Consider the following 23,388-nt stretch of genomic DNA (forward strand, 5'->3'; position numbering starts at 1 on the left):
CTGAGCCACTTGTGTGGGTTGTAGACTCCGTCTCATGCTACCACTGGAGTGAAAGCACCACCAGCATTCAAAAGTGACCAAAACATCAGCCAGGAAGCATAGGAACTGAGAAGTGGTCTGTGGTCCCCACCTGCAGAACCACTCCTTTATTGGGGGTGTCTTGCTAATTGCCTATAATTTCCACCTGTTGTCTATTCCATTTGCACAACAGCATGTGACATTTATTGTCAATCAGTGTTGCTTCCTAAGTGGACAGTTTGATTTCACAGAAGTGTGATTGACTTGGAGTTACATTGTGTTGTTTAAGTGTTCCCTTTATTTTTTTGAGCAGTGTATATAAAGTCATCTGTTGAGCTCACAAGTAACAAATCCATTTTTCATTATGGTGGGAGATTATATACGGTTTTAAGTATCTCAATGGATCATAAAGGAAATCACATAACACACTATCACCCTCATGCACTTAAGATCACACATATCATGGATACATTAGAACTAGTGGATAATATGCAGGCTAAAAAACCCTGACCTAGTGAGATAAACATGGAGGAGGCTTAATCAAGCTTGCCATTTTGACTACTTCCTGGTGTCATTCTCGCTGGCACCAAAAGTTTAAAAAAAAGTGTTGATAGGAGACCAAATGCGATCGGACCACCATCTAATTGGCCTCCATATAACTCTTACTGAATTTCCACATGGACGGGGGTATTGGAAATATAATCAATGCTTATTGGATGACAATTTGTTCTTAACTTGTAACGACGTGCGCTGAGAGTCGGGAAGCAAGTTCAGAGAGTTAGTATTTTAATAAATTAACAGAACATAATACAAAACAAGAAACTCAAACAGCACACAGACAAGAAACAGAAACAATGACGCCTGGGGAAGGAACCAAAGGGAGTGACGTATATAGGGAAGGTAATCAGGGAAGTGATGGAGTCCAGGTGAGTCTGACGACACGAAGGTGCGCGTAACGATGGTGACAGGTGTGCACCATAACGAGCAGCCTGGTGACCTAGAGGCCGGAGAGGGAGCACACGTGACATAACTTAGACAAAATAATTAATAATTGACTTTTCTCTGAACAACATACTGTAGGTACAGCAGAACCCCTTATTGTATGGGACACTTTGAAATGTACTTTTAGAGGCCATTAAAACAAAAGCAGTTTCGGTCAAAAGAGATTGGACTAATAAAGGAAATAGAAAAAATAACAGCACAGGTAGATAGCAATAAAAACTGTTCTATAGAGGCATAAAATAAGTTAGAGGAAAAACAAAAATAATTGGAGGAACTTATTCCAGAATGATCAAGTGTAATTTATTACAAAAACAAAGTGAATTGGATGGAAAATTATGAAAAATGCATCACATTTTTCTTGAATCTTCTACATAGAAATGCTACCAAAAGTAATTTACAGAAACTCGTTACAAATGCCGGAGTCATCCACGATTCACCAAATTATATTTTGAAAGAGGAAGCATAATAGTTTATTTTTAGTCTCCTCCATTTCAATTGAATGATGTTAACTGTAAGGACGGTAATAATAATAATAATAATAATCTAAAATTAACAAATGTACAGAAAGACCTGTATGAAGGCCAACTCACAACTTCTTGAGGCAATTAAATCCTTTCAGTCTGGAAAAACACGAGGGCTTGATGGTATACCAGTAGAGGTATATCAGACCTTTTTTGATGTACTCAAAGATCCATTATTAGCATGTTTTAACTACTCTTATAAAAATGGTAGACTGTCAGGTACTCAGCAAGAAGGTCTGATTTCATTACTACTGGTAGTAAGTATAAAGATCCAGTCCATTTAAAAAACTGGAGGCCTCTTACACTGCAATGTTGCGATGCGAAAATCCTGGCGAAATGCATAGCACATAGAATTAAAAGGGTTTTTACCAGATATTGTTCATCCTGATCTGACAGGTTTTTAACATGGATAACATATTGGAGATAATATGCGACAATTACTTGAAACAATATAACATAATGAAACATCAAAGATACCAGGCCTGGTCTTTATAGCAGATTTTGGAAAGGCTTTTGATAAAGTACGACTAGAATTTATATATTTTAATTTAGGTGAATCTCTTATACCATGGGTTAAAGTTATGTATAGCAAAAATGTTTAAATAATGTGTAAAATAGTAAATAATGGTTACGTCTCAGAAAGTGTTGCCCTGTCAAGCAGAGTAAACAAGGCTGTGTGTTGTCTCCATATCTATTTATTATGGCCATCGAAATGTTAGTTATTAAAATTAGATCCAACAAGAACATCAAGGGGTTAGAAATCCAGGTGTTAAACACAAAAGTGTCAATGTATGTCAATGACTAAAGTCTCTTCTTAAGTCTGCAATCTGGATCCCTGCATGGTCTCACTGAAGATCTAGATCACCTTTCTAGCATATCTGGACTAAAACCCAATTATGAGAAGTGCACCATATTACGTATTAAATCGTTAAAAGATACAATCTCTACACTGCCTTGCAGTTTACAAATAAAATGGGCTGATGGTGAAGTAGACATACTTGGTATTTATATCTCTAAAAATATAAATTAACTTACCACAACCAATTTCAATAGAAAGTTGGTAAAAATAGACAAGATTCTGCAACCATGGAGAGGTAAATACCTGTCTATTTATGGAAAAATCACATTGATTAACTCTTTGGTCCTATCACAGTTTACTTACCTACAAATGGTGCTGCCTAATCCAGACCACTAGTATTTTAAATCATATGAGCAAATAATATTTCACTTTATTTGGAACGCTAAGCAAGACAAAATTAAAAGTGCCTATTTATATAATGAATATGAGTTTGGGGGCTGAAATGTTTCAATATTAAAGCATTAAACCGCTCACTAAAAGCTTCACTCATACATATGTTATACTTAAACCCGAACTGGTTCTCCAGTAGATTATTAAGAAAGGCCATGAAGTGGTAGGCCACAAAAGCTCACAGAACGGGACCACCGAGTGAAGCGCATACCGTGTAAAAATAGTGTAAAAATCGTCTATCCTCGGTTTCAACACTCACTGACGAATTCCAAATTGCCTCTGGAAGCAACTTGCCGCTGGAAGCACAATAACTGTTTGTTGGGAGCTTCATGAAATTCATTAAATGGATTTCCATGGCCGAGCAGCCACACACAAACCTAAGATCACCATGCACAATGCCAAGCGTCAGTTGGAGCGGTGTAAAGCTCGCCACCATTGGACTCTGGAGCAGTGGAAACACGTTCTCTGGAGTGACAAGTCCCGCTTCACCATCTGGCAGTCCGAAGGACAAATCTGGGTTTGGCGGATGCTAGGAGAATGCTACCTGCCCCAATGCATAGTTTGATGGAGGAGGAATAATGATCTGGGGCTGTTTTTCATGGTTCTGGCTAGGCCCCTTAGTTCCAGTGAAAGGAAATATTCCCGCTACAGCATAGAATGACATTCTAAACAATTCTGTGCTTCCAACTTTGTGACAACAGTTTGGGGAAGGCCCAAACAAAAGGCCTGTTTCAGCATGACAATGCCCCCGTGCACAAATCGAGGTCCAAACAGAAATGTTTTGTCGAGATCGGTGTGGCAGAACTTGACTGGCCTGCACAGAGCCCTGACCTCAACCCCATCAAACACTTTTGGGATGAATTGGAACGCTGACTGCGAGTCAGGCATTTTCACCCAACATGAGTGCCCAACCTCACTAATGCTCTTGGGGCTGAATGGAAGTAAGTCCCCGCAGCAATGTTCCAACATGTAGTGGAAAGCCTTCCCAGAAGAGTGAAGGCTGTTATAGCAGCAAAAGCGGGATCAACTCCATATTAATGCCCATGATATTGGAATGAGATGTTCGACGAGCAGCTGTCCACATACTTTTGGTCATGTAGTGTATAAGAACTGTTACAAAAAACAACACTATTCAACACGTCAAGTTTTTCAATTTAAATTATTATACAAAATTCTTGCCACCAACAGAATGCTATATATATGGGGCATATAACAATCTAAACTCTGCAGATTTTGCTGCGAAGAGACAGAATCATTAGACCAATTATTCCGGTATAGTCCCTATGTAGCTTGTTTCTGGTCACATGTTCAGGAATGGCAAAAAAATTACAACATTCATTTAAAATGTATCCTACAAACAGCAGTGTCGGGTGATTTGGAAAGCCATAGTCAATCCATCAACAATAGTATAATAGCTTTTAAAGGATTTCATATTTTTCTCACAATCTGTGGATATAATGCGATTAAAAAGGTTAAAAATTAATGTAAAACATCACAGCACAGTATGGCACATGGAAACCAAACAGGGGTGGTCTAAGGTGATAGGTGGGATGGGCTGAGAGTAGCTGAGGGGTGCGATTAAGGAGTTTATAATCAGTAATCATATTATTGAAAACACTACATACCAGAGTAAAATCTAATGTATGTACAGTACCAGTCAAAAGTTTGGACACCTACTCATTCCAGGTTTTTTCTTTATTTTTGCTATTTTCTACATTGTAGAATAATAGTGAAGACATGAAAACTATGAAATAACACATATGGAATCATGTAGTAACCAAAAAAGTGTTAAACATATCAAAATATATTTTAGATTTTAGATTCTTCAAGGTAGCCACCCTTTGCCTTGATGACAGCTTTGCACACGTTTGGCTCCCAGACCATGAGAAACAAGATTCTCTGGTCTGAAGAAACCAAGATTGAACTCTTTGGCCTGAATGCCAAGCGTTACATTTGGAGGAAACCTGGCACCATCCCTACAGTGAAGCATGGTGGTGGCAGCATCATGCTGTGGGGGATGATTTCAGTGGCAGGGACTGGGAGACTAGTCAGGATCGAGGCAAAGATCCTTAATGAAAACCTGCTCCAGAGTGCTGAGGACCTCAGACTGGGGTAATGGACAACAACCTTAAGCACACAGCCAAGACAATGCAGAAGTGGCTTCGGGACAAGTCTCTGAATGTGCTTGAGTGGCCCAGCCAGATCCCAGACTTGAACCCGATCGAACAGCTCTGAAGAGACCTGAAAATAGCTATGCAGCAACGCTCCCCATCCAACCTGACAGAGCTTGAGAGGATCTGCAGAGAAGAATGGGAGAAACTCCCAAATACAGGTGTGCCAAGCTTGTAGTGTCCTACCCAAGACGACTCGAGGCTGTAAATGCTGCCAAAGGTGCTTCAACAAAGTACTAAGTAAAGGGTCTGAGTACTTATGTAAATGTGATTTTTCCATTTTTATTTTTAATAAATTAGCAAAAATGTAAAAAAAGTTTTGTTTTGTTATTATGGGGCATTGTGTGTAGAATAAAATCAATTTAATAAATTTTAGAATAAAGTTGCAAAAATTCAAGGGATATGAATACTTTACGAATGCACTGTATGTGTATGTACAGTATATATGCATGTGTGTATGTATATGCAATTTTTACATTGAGCTATCATATGTTATTTGGGGGGGGGGGGGGGGGGCGACTAGTGGCATGTATTCATGGATGCCAAGGGAAGCCAGACATACCCAAAATATTGAAAAAAATACTAAAAAACATTTGGTCTCTGTGTTTCATAATCTTCCTTCAATTCGCAAGAGGCTGAATATACCTCACCGGAGAAAGCATCCGAGCGAGTGAAACAGCGCCCCTCTGTCTCTGTATGTGTAGCCCATCTATCTGATGCTGTCTGGTCAAAAAGAACATGATATGTTTTTTATTATTTTTTATTATTATTTACCAGAAACATTTTAATAAAAAGTCAAAGTTGTTGAGAGCGTAGGTCATCTCTCTTCAGAGGACAAAAATAGCTGTTTTTGTTTTTATAGCTTTTTTGTAAAAGCACTTATTTATTCAGTAGTGTTTTTATTTATGTAATTTACTTGAGTTAGATATACATACATTTTACATACATGGTCCTATTATATATATAAAACCCTCTTAGGCCTCACTCCCCCCTATCTGAGATATCTACTGCAGCCCCCATCCTCCACATACAACACCCGTTCTGCCAGTCACATTCTGTTAAAGGTCCCCAAAGCACACACATCCCTGGGTCGCTCGTCTTTTCAGTTTGCTGCAGCTAGCGACTGGAACGAGCTGCAACAAACACTCAAACTGGACAGTTTTATCTCCATCTCTTCATTCAAAGACTCAATCATGGACACTTGACAGTTGTGGCTGCTTCACGTGATGTATTGTTGTCTCTACCTTCTTGCCCTTTGTGCTGTTGTCTGTGCCCAATAATGTTTGTACCATGTTTTGTGCTGCTACCATGTTGCGCTGCTGCCATGTTGTGTTGCTACCATGTTGTTGTCATGTTGTGTTGCTACCATGCTGTGTTGTCATGTGTTGCTGCCATGCTATGCTGTTGTCTTACTGTAGGTCTCTCTTTATGTAGCGTTGTGGTGTCTCTTTTGTCTCTCTCTTGGGCTCCCGAGTGGCGCAGCTTTCTAAGCCAATGCATCTCATTGCAAGAGGTGTCACTACAGTCCCTGGTTTGAATCCAGGCTGTATCATATCTGGCCGTGATTGGGAATCCAATCGGGCGGCGCACCATTGGCCCAGCGTCATCCAGGTTTGGCCGGGGTAGGCCGTCATTGTAAATAAGAATTTGTTCTTAATTGACTTGCCCACTTAAAGAAAAGGTAAAAAAATGGCGTGATGTGTGTTTTGCCCTATATTTTTATTTCCTATTTAATTTTTAAACCCAGCCTCCGTGTCACGTCCTGACCATAGTAAGCTGTTATTTACTATGGTAGAGTAGGTCAGGGCGTGACAGGGGGGTTTCTAGTTTAGTTTTTCTATGTTGTTCTGTTCTAGTTTTGTATTTCTATGTTGGGTTGTTCTAGTTTTGTATTTCTATGTTGGGCTTTGTTTGGGGTGAACTCCAATTAGAGGCAGCTGGTCATCATTGTCTCTAATTGGAGGTCATATTTAAGTTGGTGTTTGTCCCACCTGGGTTTGTGGGAGATTCATTTTGAGTAGTGTATGTTTCACCTCTGTGTCACGGTTTGTTGTTTTTGTTAGTTCAGTTTATTGTTTATGTATCGCATAGTTTCACGCTGAAAATAAAATGTGGAACGACACACGCTGCACTTTGGTCCGACTCTTCCTGTGACTCCCCGTCCCCACAGGAGGCCTTTTGCCTTTTGGTAGGCCGTCATTGTAAATAAAAATTTGTTCTTAACTGACATGCCTAGTTAAATAAAGGTTAAATAAAAAAATGTATAGAAAATATATACTGTACAGCATTCACATGACAATATATGCTACATACAGTACATACATACAATATATGCTACATACACACCTAGTCATTCAACGGTTTTACTAGATTTCTACATTGTAGAATAATAGTGAATACATGAAAACTATGAAATAACACATGGAATCATGTAGTAAGCAAATTTGTTTTTAACAAATTAAAATATATTTTAGATTTTAGATTCTTCAAAGTAGCCACCCTTGGCCTTGATAATAGTTTTGCACACTCACTATTCTAAAATAAAGAAAATAATACAAATAAAGGAAACCCTTGAATGCGTAGCTGTGTCCAAACTTTTGACTGGTACTGTATATACTGTACCTTACTTTGCTCATAATGATGAAATGTTACAAGAATTGTCAGTCTGTGAGAAAAAGAAGCCTGCACACAGTTTGATCTCAGGTTTGCGATTATCCCAGCACCAGTACACTTTTTGAATGTGTATACCATTGCCTTGTTTTTAAAGACGTAGACCTATCTAATCTATGGTATTTGCTCATTGAGCTTATAGATGGTGTGTGGTGCCCGAGTGGTTTTCAGCACAACTGTGTAAGGGGCCACTGACGAGACAGGGTATAGGGCCCCATTGGCTCCTATTGTGTGATTGATTTACAGGCACTGGTCAGAACTATGGATAAGGGGTGCTTAGTCTCTGTAAATACAGGGGCCACAATTTCATATTTGTTGTGTTGTGTATATATATCAACATTACATCAATTACAAAAGCAAATTGAACATCAATTTGTGGAGGAATGCACATTGTTGGCTTGCTTTCTTCCCAGGGTTGCTCCCATCTGTTTCTGTTATACATTAGGAGACTGTGCTAGAGATCATCCTCAGTGTTTTCAAGTTGAAAGGTAGGTTACTGTTCTATTTTCAGTGAGGACTTTGATCTGTGTTACTTCATATTCTATCATCATTTTTAGTGTCAGTTGATCAGCTTGAAAAAAAAGGAGTATTGCCAACAGAAGGAGTAGCCTATTGCCAAATCTTCCATTGGGTACTTGGATTTCACTTTGCCCCCTATAACACCTTCTCAACTCAGTATTTGTCTCAATGTGTAACAGTGCCTTTAATATATCAGCAACTCCTCTTAGTTTCTGCCTGTTCTATGTAAGACATAGAGATGTTACCATTGCACAAAGATTGGCCAAGATCACATTTTCTCATTATTCAAAAGGAACAAAATGTAGCATCTTCACCCTGTTACGGATCCTTTATGGTGAATACTCTCACCACGACCTCGGCTGACATCAGGGTTTCTCATTCTTGCTCAGTGATCTCATGTGTATACTTAGTGTCGCAGACTTGGCGGAGTCTCTATAAATACAGTAAACGTCTCCTCAGAGGGGAGACGTATCGGCATAGCATAGATGAGCTGTCTGTCTAACCCCGCCTCCCTCCCACTGCCCACCCCGCAAAGTACAAAGTCGGGGGCATACTGCTCAACACACGTCTCTCTGTGTTTCGGTATTCCTCAGTTCAGAAGATGGTTTTCTACTGCGCTGTCTAAACCGGGTTAATTGTGGCAAGTGTGTCATGGTGATATCCATCACTCAAAACTGTCTCACCTCTATGTGTGTGGCATACCTTTTAGCGATGGGGGGAAATCGATAGAATTACATATCGCGATATTATATTGCTATTTGACTCCAAGTATCGATTTGTAAAAAAAGTTATATATTTGTTAACGTTAGTTAGCACTAGTCGTCTGTACCTGCGCCAAAACTCAGGTATTTTTCTTCCTATAGCTTGTTCTTCATCTTCTTTATAAATAGTGGGCCAACATGTTTTCAGCACTTTTATTTCCCTGACTGATCAAAACTAGTTTTCTCATTCTCCCCTTTGTCTCTCTGCAGCAGACATAGTGAGCAATATGTTTGGGACATCAAATTGCAGTATTGAATCGCAGTACATATAGAATTGTGAGAATCGCAATACATATCGTACCGGCACCTTAGTATCATAATAATTTTGTAACTGGAGGTCCGTGGCAATTCCCAGCCCTGCCATTAAGGGTGGCAGTCGTTCCTCTCACAAAAACTTAGGTACGATAGAGTGAATAATACCTATGAATCAATCCCACTATTAAGATTTTGATGCGTTTGCATCTAAAAGCTGTATTGCTATAGTAGGTTACATGGCCGAGGCTGAAATCAATAAACAACAGTGTTCAAAAGAACACACAATATTGGATTATTCATTTATCCAACAACGTTTAGGCAGTCTTGTAAAGGACAAAACTATACCCATTTTACTAGATCTGGTAAAAAAAAAATTGTTGAAGATCTAGCCATATCGTTTTTGCCACAAAACCACCAAATGAGTCTTTAGCTTCAGTAAGAGGAAACCATGTGGGAGAACTGGATGACCTCTTTGCTCCAGACCGGACAGATGTTTCTCCTAGTATTATTTATACAAGTAATTTCAAATTGGGTCCTAATACCCTAGCTCTGTATCCTTCGTTGTTTAGTTTAGCTCTAAAGGCAAAAGCTCATTCTCATGTGTGCGCCCAGAAACAAGGTGCAGTTTCTTTCTGCAAGTGAAGCAGGTATTCACCATCCCATGTCTTTGCTGGGAACTCTAGCTCAGATGGGCACAGATATCTGTGTGGCTCGTTTTAGCCAGTTGAGCTTGATACACAACCACCGCTTCATCCAACTTGAAGTGAAGCTCGGTGTTGTCCTTCTCCAGCAGCATGCCCATGATCTTCTTAGACCAACAGGGGTGCTTGGTGGGTAGAGATGCTTACCTGGAGAGGTAGGTAAGGAATTGGAGGGAATGAGTACGAAGCAAGCAAGGACCTTTGGCCGCCCACATGAAAATATACGACAATATACTATGGTCTAAATACTGTAGTATTACTGTATTGTATACTATAGTAGTCACTGTAGTGTTTTTGCAGTATTTACTGTAGATTTACTTTCGGTTTGGTACACCAGCTTCAAACAGCTGAAAATACAATATTTTTGGTTATGGAAAATATGTTTCACAGCGGTTTAGATGGTACAATGATTCTTTACACAATGACTGCTTGTTTTGTCACATAAACGGAAATTAGGTGAACTATTAGAATCTAAACAACCAGGAAATGTTTTTTATTGTTATTTTCAACAAATTTTGTGGTTGTATTGTTTTTAAATAGTCAAATAAAATCTATCAATCAATAGATATTACAGTGTGGAGAATTGTATTCTACAGTATACTACAAAATTCGATTGTAATCACTACATGATCAAGGGGGAACCTCAGAGGAAATCATTGGTGTGAGCTCGCCAAGGACAGCACGTTCAAATCAAAACATCATCAGCAAAGCTAGCAATAAAGCTAGCTAGCAGTCTAATCGATCTAATAATGATAAAGTAAGCGCTACGTGATCGAGGGATGCTACAGTGTGTAGTATAGTATTCTCCAGTGTAAGCACTACTGGGGGAAATCCGACCTGAGTTAAGAGCGCGCAAATGGAACGCAATTCCCATTTTATGCACTTTACTTTCTACACCTATTCTGACCATGAACTTAATCAAGCATTGGAATAGTATGCTACTCACCCTCTATTCGTTGGGGGTGGAGATCAAAGAAATTAAAGTGTGTCGGAAGTGTCTACAGATACGCAGTATTCTGACCTTGACATAACTACGGGATTGGTATCCCCCCGCGGGACGGTTGAGCTAACGTAGGCTAATGTGATTAGCATGAGGTTGTAAGTAACAAGAAAACTTCCCAGGACATAGACATCTGATATGGGCAGAAAGCTTAAATTATTGTTAATCTAGCTGCACTGTCCAATTTACAGTAGCTATTAAAGTGAAAGAATGCCATGCTATTGTTTGAGGAGAGTGCACAATTATGAACTAGAAAATGTATTAGGCACATTTGGGCAGTCTTGATACAACCTTTTGAACAGATATGCAATGGTTCATTGGATCAGTCTAAAACTTTGCACATACACTGCTGCCATCTAGTGGCCAAAATCTAAATTGCACCTAGGCTGGAATAATACATTATGGCCTTTCTCTTGCGTTTCAAAGATGCTGGTACAACAACAAAAAACGCATGTTTTTTTCTTTGTATTATCTTTTACCAGATCTAATGTGTTATATTCTCCTACATTAATTTCACATTTCCACAAACTTTAAAGTGTTTCCTTTCAAATGGTATCAAGAATATGCATATCCTTGCTTCAGGTCCTGAGCTACAGGCAGTTAGATTTGGGTATATCATTTTAGGCGAAAATTGAAAAAAAGGGTCAGATCCTTATAAGTTGAATTCCCTCACAATTCCACCACCTTCAAACTTAATGAACTGATCAATAAGGTTGAGCAACCTGTCGGTTCCAATTGGAACAATATGTGACTCACCACCTGGATTTGGTTTTACGTAGCAAATTTTGAATTTCATTCAGAGCTCAGAGTTACAAAATGGTATACTACACACAGCATTTTTGATGGGTCATGTCAAAGAAATGCTATAACCCTCAGCCGCATCCAGTGGTGTAAAAAGTACTAAATTTTCATACTTGAGTAAAAGTATAAATCATTTCAAATTCCTTATATTAAACCAAACGGCACAATTGTATTTTTTTTAAACAGCCAGGGAACAATGTACCTAAGTATTAAAAGTAAAAATATAAACCATTTCAACTTCCTTATAATAAGCAAACCAGACGGCACAATTGTATTATTTTTTATTGATGGATAGCCAGGGGCACACTCCAACACGCAGACATAATTTACAAACGAAGCATGTGTTTAGTGAATCTGCCAGATCAGAGGCAGTGGATGACCAGGGATGTTCTCTTGATAAGTGTTTGAATTGTACAGTTTTCCTGTCAAAATGTAACAAGTACATTCGGGTGTCAAGGAAAATGTATGGCGTAAAAAGTACATCATTTTCTTTACAAATGTAGTTAAGTAAAAGTTGCCAAAAATATAAATTGTATGGTAATGTACAGATACCACAAAAAAACGACTTAAGTAGTACTTTAAAGTATTTTTACTTAAGTACTTTACATCACTGCCCAAATTCCTTCACACCAGTACATTAGCATACTTTATATACTGTTACACATGCACGTATCACATAGTATTACATACATAAGTTAAGGCCATGCAACCTGAGTTGAAACCTGAGTGAGGTGCACATGTACAGTACATAAACACATGCATGCGCCATATATTTAAGTTGTGGACACTTGATACAGTCACATGATATTGTTGCGGTATGTCACAAAATCATGTAACGACCACACATATCAATATTCATTTTATTTATCAATATTTTGCTGTCTTGCTAAGTGGATGGTCTCTACAGAAGGTGTAAATGGTACAGCCAAATGGTTACTTGCATATTAGCAATATCAGAAATAGATAGTGTCAATATAAATAAAATATACAGTATTTACAAGAACAATAACCATATCAGTGATAGACGAGGTAGTTATATGCATACAATCAGGGGTAAAGTGGCTGAGCAACAGGATAGAGGCACTGCAGATAGTGCTGATGACTGGTCCGTCCAAACCGCGCATGAACAAAGGAATCTATATTCAGAGAGCCTGTTTCTGTCCTGCCCTTGACTTTGGTGCAGGGCATGTGATGTCCATAGCCTCAAAAATATAGTTTGTCTAGCTGTGTCCAGTCCAGGTGGTGCTTGTACAGGCAGACCATTTATGGGAGGCGAGCAGGCCAGAGGTGGATGAACGCAGTGCCCTTCTTTGGGTGTAGGGACTGATCAGAGCCTGAAGGTACGGAGGTGCCGTTCCCCTCACAGCTCCGTAGGCAAGCACCATGGTCTTGTAGCAGATGCGAGCTTCAACTGGAAGCCAGTGGAGTGTGCGGAGGAGCGGGGTGACGTGAGAGAACTTAGGAAGGTTGAACACCAGACGGGCTGCGGCGTTCTGGCACCCCAATGGTGGAACAAGCCCCCTCACGACGCCAGGACAGCGGAGTCAAACACCACCTTCCGGAGACACCTGAAACCCCACCTCTTTAAGGAATACCTGGGATAGGATAAAGTAATCCTTCTAACCCCCCCCCCCCCCAAAAAAAAAAATATATAGATGTACTATTGTAAAAGTGGTTGTTCCACTGGATATCATAAGGTGAATGCACCAATTTGCAAGTCGCTCTGGATAAGAGCGTCTGCTAAATGACGTAAAAGTAAATGTAAATAGCATGGCACGATTGTCTTCCAGAAAGTAGTCCATCAAAACTTTTTTCCCCACTGACCTTTGTCGATAGCACCTGATAAATTCAGGGCAGCAATGTTATTGAGAGAAGTACCAACATATTTGCAGTTCTCCATGGCTAACATAATATCTTTCGGAAAAAAACTGCAGTACAAGCAGCTCATTTTATAGACACAAGATGCAACACCGACCAATCCAAACTCATCTCTCGGCATGTCCAGCCCACTCATTATCTCAGCCAATCATGGCTAGCGTGAAGGTTGCTTACTTTTCTGGGGCTAAACCAACTAGGATCATAATTTAACAATTTTATTCGTATTTACCGATGACATACAAGTTTGATATGAAGGCACATGAAAGTTAAGGCACATGAAATGTTTGAGAAGGCATTTCTGCCCCAAAAAATTTCTGCCCCAAAAAAGACGTTCAAAAGGCTCTCTGTGAAGTCGTGACTTGCGACATACGCCTAGATCTATTTTACCTTATGATCGCTGGAGACATGTAAAAACAATCATATGACAGCAAACTGAAGCATGTCAATATCACCTTTTCCACAGAGAAGTTTATGAAATGCTGGCCTTATAACTAGACCAAAGCTACAGGCTTCTGTAGTCATGCACAAATGACAGTAGGCCTATAACGCCAAACCTACCGAGCTGATTTATGATTTCTAGAATGTTTTAATTATATCCCCAGACTTTTCACTGTATTATTTCGTTTTTACAATTTTGATTGTGTTAAATTTTAGCCAATATGGGTAGCCACCATCAGTTATACCCACATACATTTATAACTGTCTTTGCCTTTAGTGTTAATTTCCTTACATTTTTCATGATTCCGTTACATAATTAGTTTGATTCCGTTACATAATTAGTTTATCTTTCTTTCCTCTGTCACATTAGTGTGGTTGTTCCTGAGGATCGATAGTAATAGTGGATCATATTAGGCTAAAGTTTTACAAGTTGTGCAAAAAATTGGGACATGTGGCCTATTTTGAATCATTATGGAACGCAGAACATACCAGGAATACCTATATAAGAATGCTGTTCATCGATTACAGCTCAGCATTTAATACCATAGTACCCTCCAAACTCGTCATTTTGCTCGAGACCCTGGGTCTCGACCCTGCCCTGTGCAACTGGGTCCTGGACCTCCTGACGGGCCGCCCCCAGGTGGTGAGGGTAGGAAACAACATCTCCACCCCGCTGATCCTCAACACTGGGGCCCCACAAGGGTGCGTTCTCAGCCCTCTCCTGTACTCCCTGTCCACCCATGACTGCGTGGCCATGCACGCCTCCAACTCAAACATCACGTTTGCAGACGACACTACAGTGGTAGGCTTGATTACCAACAACGATGAGACGGCCTACAGGGAGGAGCTGAGGGCCCTCGGAGTGTGGTGTCAGGAAAATAATCTCACACTCAATGTCAACAAAACAAAGGAGATGATCGTGGACTTCAGGAAACAGCAGAGGGAGCCCCCTATCCACATCGACGGGACAGTAGTGGAGAAGGTGGAAAGTTAAGTTCCTCGGCGTACACATCCCGGACAAACTGAAATGGTCAACGCACACAGACAGCGTGGTGAAGAAGGCGCAGCAGCGCCTCTTCAACCTCAGGAGGCTGAAGAAATTTGGCATGTCACCAAAATCACTCACAAACTTTTACAGATGCACAATCGAGAGCATCCTGTTGGGCTGTATCACTGCCTGGTACTGCAACTGCTCCACCCACAACTGTAAGGCTCTCCAGAGGGTAGGGAGGTCTGCACACCCGGGGGCAAACTACCAGCCCTCCAGGACACCTACACCACCCGATGTCACAGGAAGGCCAAAAAGATCATCAAGGACAACAACCACCCGAGCCACTGCCTGTTCATCCCGCTATCATCCAGAAGGCGAGGTCAGTAAAGGTGCATCAAAGCTGGGACCCAAGAGACTGAAAAACAGCTTCTATCTCAAGGCCATCAGACAGTTAAACAGCCATCACTAACATTGAGTGGCTACTGCCAACATACTGACTCAAATCTCTAGCCACTTTAATAATTAAAAATTGGATGTAATAAATGTATCACTAGCCACTTTAATCAATGCCACTTTATATAATGTTTACATACTCTACATTACTCATCTCATATGTATATACTGCACTCTATATCATCTACTGCATCTTGCCTATGCCGTTCGGCCATCGCTCATCCATATATTTTTATGTACATATTCTTATTCATTCCTTTACACTTGTGTGTATAAGGTAGTTGTTGTGAAATTGTTAGATTACTTGTTAGAAATTACTGCATGGTCGGAAATAGAAGCATAAGCATTTCACTACACTCGCATTAACATCTGCTTACCATGTGTATGTGACAAGTAACATTTGATTTGATACCTAGCAGTTTAAACCTGTAGCCTTGTGCACGGTTCACAACAACTAGACTGTTGTCATTACAGTTCCATGATTAATGAGTATTATTAGGGTAGATTTATAGGACTACTGTTCAACCCCTATTGTACACTTTTTTTCACCTTCCAATATTTCATAGATGTAAAAATTTTATACGGCAACTTTCAGGATGAATAACATTGAAAGACATGTATTTAGCGTGCAAGTGAACCTCATCAGCAAAGCCCATTAAGCACCTGCATAAGGAAAGTCTGAATACTAACTACTGAGAAGTGTGTCGGAAAGGCGTGCGCAGTCTGAACAGGCCCTACATGATCGAGGGATACAACAGTTTTTAGTGTAGTATTCTACAACATTCTAAAGTAAGTACTACACATGATCAAGGGATTGTACAGTGTGTAGTATAGTATTCTACAAAAGTCTATAGTAAGCACCCCACGATCTAGGGATACTACAGTGTAGAGTACATGTTTTTTAGAGTATACTACCATTTACTACAGTTAACTACAGAATTCTAAAGTACTATACTATTCTATAGTAAACTGTAATATCTTTTTATATGGGCGTCCCTGCACTGGCTGAGGAGAAGATATTCACTATCAAAGAAAATAGTTCCTCATATAACTATATAGAATCCATCCAACGCCACACCCCTTGCAGGTACAGAGTACACACACAATAAATTCTCATTTCTATAACCATAAACACTTCTAGAGAAACGTTAGTGAACTCTGATACTCTGCTGCACTCCATCTGTTAGTGTGTCAGCACCAACATGGCAACATCCATGGATTCGATCAGTTGTTCGATCTGCCTGGATCCACTGAAGGATCCTGTAGCTATTCCCTGTGGACACAGCTACTGTATGGGTTGTATTAAGGATTACTGGGATCAGGATTACCAGAAGGGTGTCTACAGCTGCCCGCAGTGCAGACAGACTTTCATTCCAAGGCCTGTTCTAAACACGAACACTCTGCTGACTGAATTGGTGGAGAGTCTAAAGAAGACAGGACAAGCTGCTCCTCTTGATCACTGTTATGCTGGACCTGGAGATGTGGAGTGTGACGTCTGCACTAGGAGAAAACTCAAAGCTGTCAAGTCCTGTCTGGAGTGTCTGGCCTCCTATTGTGAGACTCACCTTCAACCTCACTATGAATCACCTACATTTAAGAAGCACAAGCTGGTCAAAGCCTCCACACAACTACAGGAGAAGATTTGCTCTCGTCATGACAAGCTGCTGGAAATGTACTGCCGTACCGATCAGCAAATTATCTGTTACCTCTGTATGATAGGTGATCATAAAGGCCACGATACAGTGTCAGCTGAATCAGAAAGGGTTGAGAGACAGGTAAGGACATAAACTGTATTATTTACAGAATATTTGAGCAATTAACAAGTCATTATATGCATGGCAGTAGTATTTGATTTCAAAAGTGTTTTTTATGGAAAATGTAGTTACACTAACGTCCGTGCACACATACACACCTCCATATGGTATGGACATTGACTTATCATAAAGTTTGACGTAGACAGACACTTTTACAAATTATCTATGGAATGACAATGGAAGATTTGTTTCTCTACAGAGGCAGCAGGGGGAGAAACAGAGAATCCAGAAGATAAAGAAAGAGATGCAGGAGGTGAGACGTTCTGTGAAGTCACTGAAGGTGAGTTTTGACCATATACATTTATTCACTTAGCAGTGAGTGACTTACTCATTGTAAACTATACTGCAGAGCCAGTGAGAACACCAGTGAAACCTACTGTGGGGAACCTGCTTATCTGGTGTCCTGGTGAGAACTGAGTGACTGTGCTGGTTCAAATGGAACTCCTCCTCTCTCTGTGTCTTAACAGCGGTCTGCACAGGCAGCAGTAGAGGAGAGTGAGAAGATCTTTACTGAGCTAATCTGCACCTTTGAGAGAAGGTGTTCTGAGGTGAAGGAGCTGATCAAAGCCCAGGAGAAAGCAGCAGTGAGTCAGGCTGAAGGACTTCTGAAGCAACTGGAGCAGGAGATAGCCAAGCTGAGGAAGAGAGACGCTGAGCTGGAGCAGCTTTCACACACAGAGGATCACATTCATTTCCTCCAGGTGACATCACTGGTTTCGCTCTCCACAGCAGTAGGTGTCACTGCAGAAAGTGATCGTTTCAGCCGTTCCCAATATGATCCCCTTCCCATTGGTCCTACTCCTAACCCTTCAATGTTTGCAAGATCTGTACAGTGGAAGCTTCACCACTACACTGCTTATACCTATACAGACCCTTCAGAAATACTAACATCAAGGGGTTAGGGCCAATGGGGAGGGATATGGAGTGATTTGGGAACGGCTGAGATTCTTTCTCAACAATAATCTATTCCCTGTTTCCTCACTCTGTAGACTTTGCAGTCCCTCTGTGTCCCTCCTGGATCTGAGGCCTTACTGAGCATCACTGTCAACCAACATGTCTCTTTTGAGGATGTGAAGAAATCAGTGTCTGAGCTGAAAAATCAAATAGAAGTTATCTGCTCTGGGGAAATTGCCTTGATCTCTGCAAAAAGTAGGTTTAGGTCTTTTTTGAAGGACATTACTAGAAATGAAATGTGCTTCATCCTATCAAAGTTAATCTCATTGACATAGTAATCTCATTGACATAGTGATTTCATTAGGTAATCTAATTTGAACATAGTTGAATGTTAATACTCAGTGAAGACCCACTCTCAAACTGGGATTCAATGCACGGTACATTATAGTGCAGCACACTATAACATACTTTTAAAGGTTATTTACACTTGAGCTGACATTTACCATGAATGCAAGCTCTGCGAACGTTGGGAAAAATGCCTTTAAAAGGCCTATTGTCTGCTTGGTTGTTCCATAAAAAGAGCGTCTTTTGCATCTCTTTGATATTTTAAATAGAAATTGTGCACCAATATTGCATTTTAAAAGCTATTTATATTAAATTAATTGCCCTTTAGTATAGACAACATGGAGAATTCAATAAATCTGAATTTAGTGTGCATAAAAATGTTAACCCACTTAACCCCAAAATGTCTCCAAGTTTTCACCATCATTGCAAAGCCCTAGCTTTTTTGTTGCTTTGACAAAGTAATTTCTGAAGATTATTATTCATTTATATTTCATGTGATTAATGATTCATTTAAAAGTTTGTCCCTAATTTTAAGGTCAACCTGGTTACGTGAACTGAACTCTCAATTTAATATGGCGAAACTATTCCTTAAAAAAAAAAGAAGTCAAAGCAAACATTTAACATCTAATAGTCAAATCATTGTGTAAAAGCAGGTGAGCTGGGTCTACTCTTTTTGACCATTTTCTGGTGTTTTTGTGGTGGAAAATGGAGCGGGTCGAATATAACACGTAAAACCTTTTACCCATAGATAAACAGGCTTGAAATATTTTAACAATTTAAATGTATTTGTGGAGTTTGCATTCAATTGCCACTCCTTGTTGCGCACAACTAGCTTCCTTTCCCCCTTTCACAATAGGATTTATTGCTGATTTAAGATAACATGGTCAACTCTGTTACTTTGTTGGCACTTAGTATAGTAAAAAAAATGATTACCTCTTGACATGGGAAAATGTGTTTTTGATGAAGTTGAAGCTATGCTCTTTATGACAGAATGTTAAAATTAGGTGAAATCAAAAGGTTTTTTGACAAAGTTACACTTCTCAAAATGCTCCCAATTGGTAGAATCCCCCTACTGTATCGTGCTCTGTGCCTTACATTGAACCCCAGCCTTAGTTTCTTGACCCGTTAACTTCCTGTATGTTTTAGTAATGATCAGTGTGGACCAGTGATATTTGATGTTCTTTATCTCCATAGTGACAAAAGTCCAGATTTTTCCACCCGTTGAGCCCTGTTGTCTCACGTCATTCAGCACGCCTCAGTCTGATCTGTTAGTTGGTGAACTAGCGTCATGTAGAAATGATGCCACCTTACAGAAGATAAGGCCTGAACCCAAGACCAGAGAAGAGTTCTTGGAATGTGAGTGTGCATGCACACACACACACACACACACACACACACACACACACACACACACACACACACACACACACACACACACGCACACACGCACACACGCACACACACACACACACACACACACAACCTTTCACCCGTTTTGTCTTTGTCCTCAGATTCCTGCCAGCTCACATTGGATCCCAACACCGCTAATAACTGGCTGTGTCTGTCAGAGGGGAATAGGAAGGTGACGTGGAGTCCATGGAGTAATAAGGCCCAGCCTTATCCTGACCATCCAGACAGATTTTCCTCCTATGAACAAGTCCTATGTAGAGAGGGTCTGTCTGGAACCTGCTACTGGGAGGTAGAGTGGAGTGCATTCAAGGCTTATATAGCCATCTCATATAAAGGGATTGGCAGAATAGGACGTGGTGATGAGTGTTGGTTTGGAGGCAATGATCAGTCCTGGAGTTTGGTGTGTTGTTCTATCCTTGGCTGTTATTTCTACCACAATAACAAACGGACTGCCACACGTGTACCCCGCTCTTCCAGAATAGTAGGAGTGTACCTGGACCACAGGGCAGGAACTCTGTCCTTCTACAGCGTCTCTGACACAATGACCCTCCTCCACAGAGTTCAGACCACATTTAATCAGCCCCTCTATCCTGGGTTCTGGATTTATGCTGGATCATCTGTAAAGATACTGAACCAGTGATTAACTTCGTTAAAAATACAGGCATGCTACTGTATATGACATGTTCAACTATCCATGTTGCAAGATTTTAGCATTTTTAAAAGATTTGATCACTCTTCGCAAAGTCAGCGCATAGTTCTGATATCTACCCTAATAATCCACACTAATCATGGGACTGTGGAGACAATGGTCCAGTCCTCGTGAACCGTGCTCCAGGTTTAAACTGCTACATATGGTTTGCGTACTATGATTCAAATAGGCTACATGTCCCAAATTATTGAACAACTTGTAATACATTAGCCTTATATGATGCACTATTGCTAGCGATCCTCAGGAACAACCACACAAAAGTGACAGAGGAAAGAAAGTTAAACCAACAATGGAATGGAATGATTCAAAATGTAAGGAAATTAACACTAAAGTCAATGACAGTTATAAATGTATGTGGGTCTAACTGACGGTGACGTCCTATAGTGGCTAATATTTAACACGATTCAAATTGTAAAGAATACTGTGAAAAGTCCGGGCATATAATTAAAACATTCTAGAAAACCTAAATCAACTGATTTGGCGCTGTAGTGTCATTTGCACATGGCTACAGAAGGCTATAGCTTTGGGTCTCCAAATTTCATCCCAAGTTATTAGGCCAGCATTTCATAAATGTCACTGTGGAAAAGGTGATTTGTTGATATGCTTGTTTGCTGCCATATGACTGGTTTCACATTTGTCTCCAGGGATCATAAGGTAAAATAGGTCTAAAACGATTGTAATTTATGTTTCCAATTCCCTTATCCAAACCGCTCACCCACTTACCTAGCTCGTTATCAATAGCTCCTATCAATTTGTAAATGACAGAGAATGGTGTTATTTCTATCAGAAAACAAATAAATGAGATGTTCCACTTGGAACTGACAGGTTGCTCAACCTAATTCATAATTTCATCACGCGTAAAGGTGGGGGAATTATGAGGGCATTAAGTCAATTCATCTGTACACATTCCTTCACCACACCTTTATTTGTTTTATTTTCACCCCAAACGAATAGCGGGTGAATGGCATGCCATTCTCATGCTTAAGTTCAAGGTCCGTATACGCGCAGAGAGAAAAGTGCATAAGAAGGGAATTATTTGCCATTTACACTGCTTAACTTGGGTAGGAATTCCCCCTTGGTGAATAGAATCCTATTGACTCTTGGAACTATGACGACCCAGTCCTATGGTTCCAGTTTACTATGGAACTAATCCTGACTATCACGGACATGATGGATTTTCACTGTGGTCTAGCTTAAATTTCACGTTTTATTTCAGCCTAAAAAAAGATTTCTTGAGAATTGATTACATTGTTGATTATGATATTTTGGTTTTAGACAAACAGAAAAATAGACATACAGAGGGATGAGTTTCTACACAAAAATAGCTTGTTAGTAACAATACATTTAGTATGTAAAAAGAAAAAATAATTGTGCCTCCACCCTTTGTGAACGGCTGTGTTAATCATTTCAAGTAACAGAGGAACTAATTGGTTCCAAAAAATTGTATAGACCTCAGTAGCAGTACTGTCCCAACCAAGTGATTTGCTTTTCTCCAACGCCCTTTTAAGTTCATGGAGAGAGCTTTGGGCTCCCATATCTTTAAAAAAGGACTCACTCTGGCTTGGTGTTGATTTATACTCAGAGGTGTACAATTCTTTATAGAAGCAGAATAATCTTTGGTATCTGATAGTAATTTACCTGACTCAGATTCAATAGTTGCAATATCCACTAATTGATCATTACTGCGAAGCATGTTAGCTTTTAGATGACTGGGTCGATTACCATGGAAGTAATGGTTGAGTCTAACTCGATGGTTGGCTAATTCTGCTCTCTGTCTAATCAATAGATTTAGTTCCGTCTTGACTTTGGAGAGAGTAGTCGCTACCTGAAAAAAGTGTTTTTTTGACATCGTTAACATGAGAAGGAAAATTATGTGGATATATTGAAGGAACATCTCAAGACATCAGTCAGGAAGTTAAAGCTTGGTCGCAAATGGGTCTTCCAAATGGATAATGACCCCAAGCATACTTCCAAAGTTGTGGCAAAATGGCTTAAAGACAACAAAGTCAAGGTATTGGAGTGGCCATCATAAAGCCCTGACCTCAATCCTATAGAAAATTTGTGGGCAGAACTGAAAAAGCGTGTGCGAGCAAGGAGGCCTACAAACCTGACTCAGTTACACCAGCTCTGTCAGGAGGAATGGGCCAAAATTCTCCCAACTTATTGTGGGAAGCTTGTGGAAGGCTACCCGAAACATTTGACCCAAGTTAAACCTATTTAAAGGCAATGCTACCAAATACTAATTGAGTGTATGTAAACTTCTGACCCACTGGGAATGTGATGAAAGAAATAAAAGCTGAAATAAATCATTCTCTCTACTATTATTCTGACATTTCACATTCTTAAAATAAAGTGGTGATCCTAACTGACCTAAAACAGGGAATTTTTACAAGGATTAAATGTCAGGAATTGTGAAAAACGTAAAAAGTATTTGATCCCCTGCTGATTTTATACGTTTGCCCACTGATAAAGAAAGGATCAGTCTATAATTTTAATAGTAGGTTTATTTTAACAGTGAGAGACAGAATAACAACAAAAATATCCAGAAAAATGTATGTCAAAAATGTTATAAATTGATTTGCATTTTAATGAGGGAAATAAGTATTTGACCCCCTCTCAATCAGAAAGATTTCTGGCTCCCAGGTGTCTTTTATACAGGTAACGAGCTGAGATTAGGAGCACACTCTTAAAGGGAGTGCTCCTAACCGCAGCTTGTTACCTGTAAAAAAGACACCTGTCCACAGAAGCAATCAATCAATCAGATTCCAAACTCTCCACCATGGCCAAG

At 39.9% G+C, this 23,388-nt stretch overlaps 1 protein-coding gene across 3 annotated transcripts; it reads left to right on the forward strand.

Annotated features, from left to right (window-relative positions):
• Positions 1-16,449: 16,449 nt before the first annotated feature.
• LOC115148607 (E3 ubiquitin/ISG15 ligase TRIM25-like) lies at positions 16,450-22,498 on the forward strand. Of its 3 annotated transcripts, none has more exons than XM_029690649.1 (6): positions 16,450-17,203; positions 17,442-17,522; positions 17,710-17,973; positions 18,232-18,391; positions 19,676-19,837; positions 19,993-22,498. In XM_029690649.1, exons 1-6 carry the CDS (start codon positions 16,631-16,633, stop codon positions 20,529-20,531), a joined length of 1,779 nt encoding a protein of 592 aa, XP_029546509.1. In that variant the 5' UTR covers positions 16,450-16,630; the 3' UTR covers positions 20,532-22,498. The 3 variants fall into 3 exon arrangements, with proteins under 3 accessions (XP_029546509.1, XP_029546510.1, XP_029546511.1); XM_029690650.1 differs by having other exon boundaries at positions 17,710-17,943; XM_029690651.1 differs by lacking the exons at positions 18,232-18,391; positions 19,993-22,498 and having other exon boundaries at positions 17,710-17,943; positions 19,676-19,740.
• The last annotated feature ends 890 nt before the right edge of the window (positions 22,499-23,388 follow it).

The sequence above is a fragment of the Salmo trutta genome, chromosome 15 (genome assembly GCF_901001165.1).
Source record: "Salmo trutta chromosome 15, fSalTru1.1, whole genome shotgun sequence".
Classification (NCBI taxonomy): Eukaryota; Metazoa; Chordata; class Actinopteri; order Salmoniformes; family Salmonidae; genus Salmo; species Salmo trutta.

What these genes read in the sequence shown, in the direction of transcription:
- LOC115148607 (XM_029690649.1), top strand. Translation starts at nt 16,631, where the DNA reads ATGGCAACATCCATGGATTCGATCAGTTGTTCGATCTGCCTGGATCCA. An exon ending in TGGTTTCGCTCTCCACAGCA is followed by an intron (nt 17,974 to 18,231) that starts GTAGGTGTCACT and finishes CTCACTCTGTAG; the next exon opens with ACTTTGCAGTCCCTCTGTGT. An exon ending in TGCCTTGATCTCTGCAAAAA is followed by an intron (nt 18,392 to 19,675) that starts GTAGGTTTAGGT and finishes TTATCTCCATAG; the next exon opens with TGACAAAAGTCCAGATTTTT.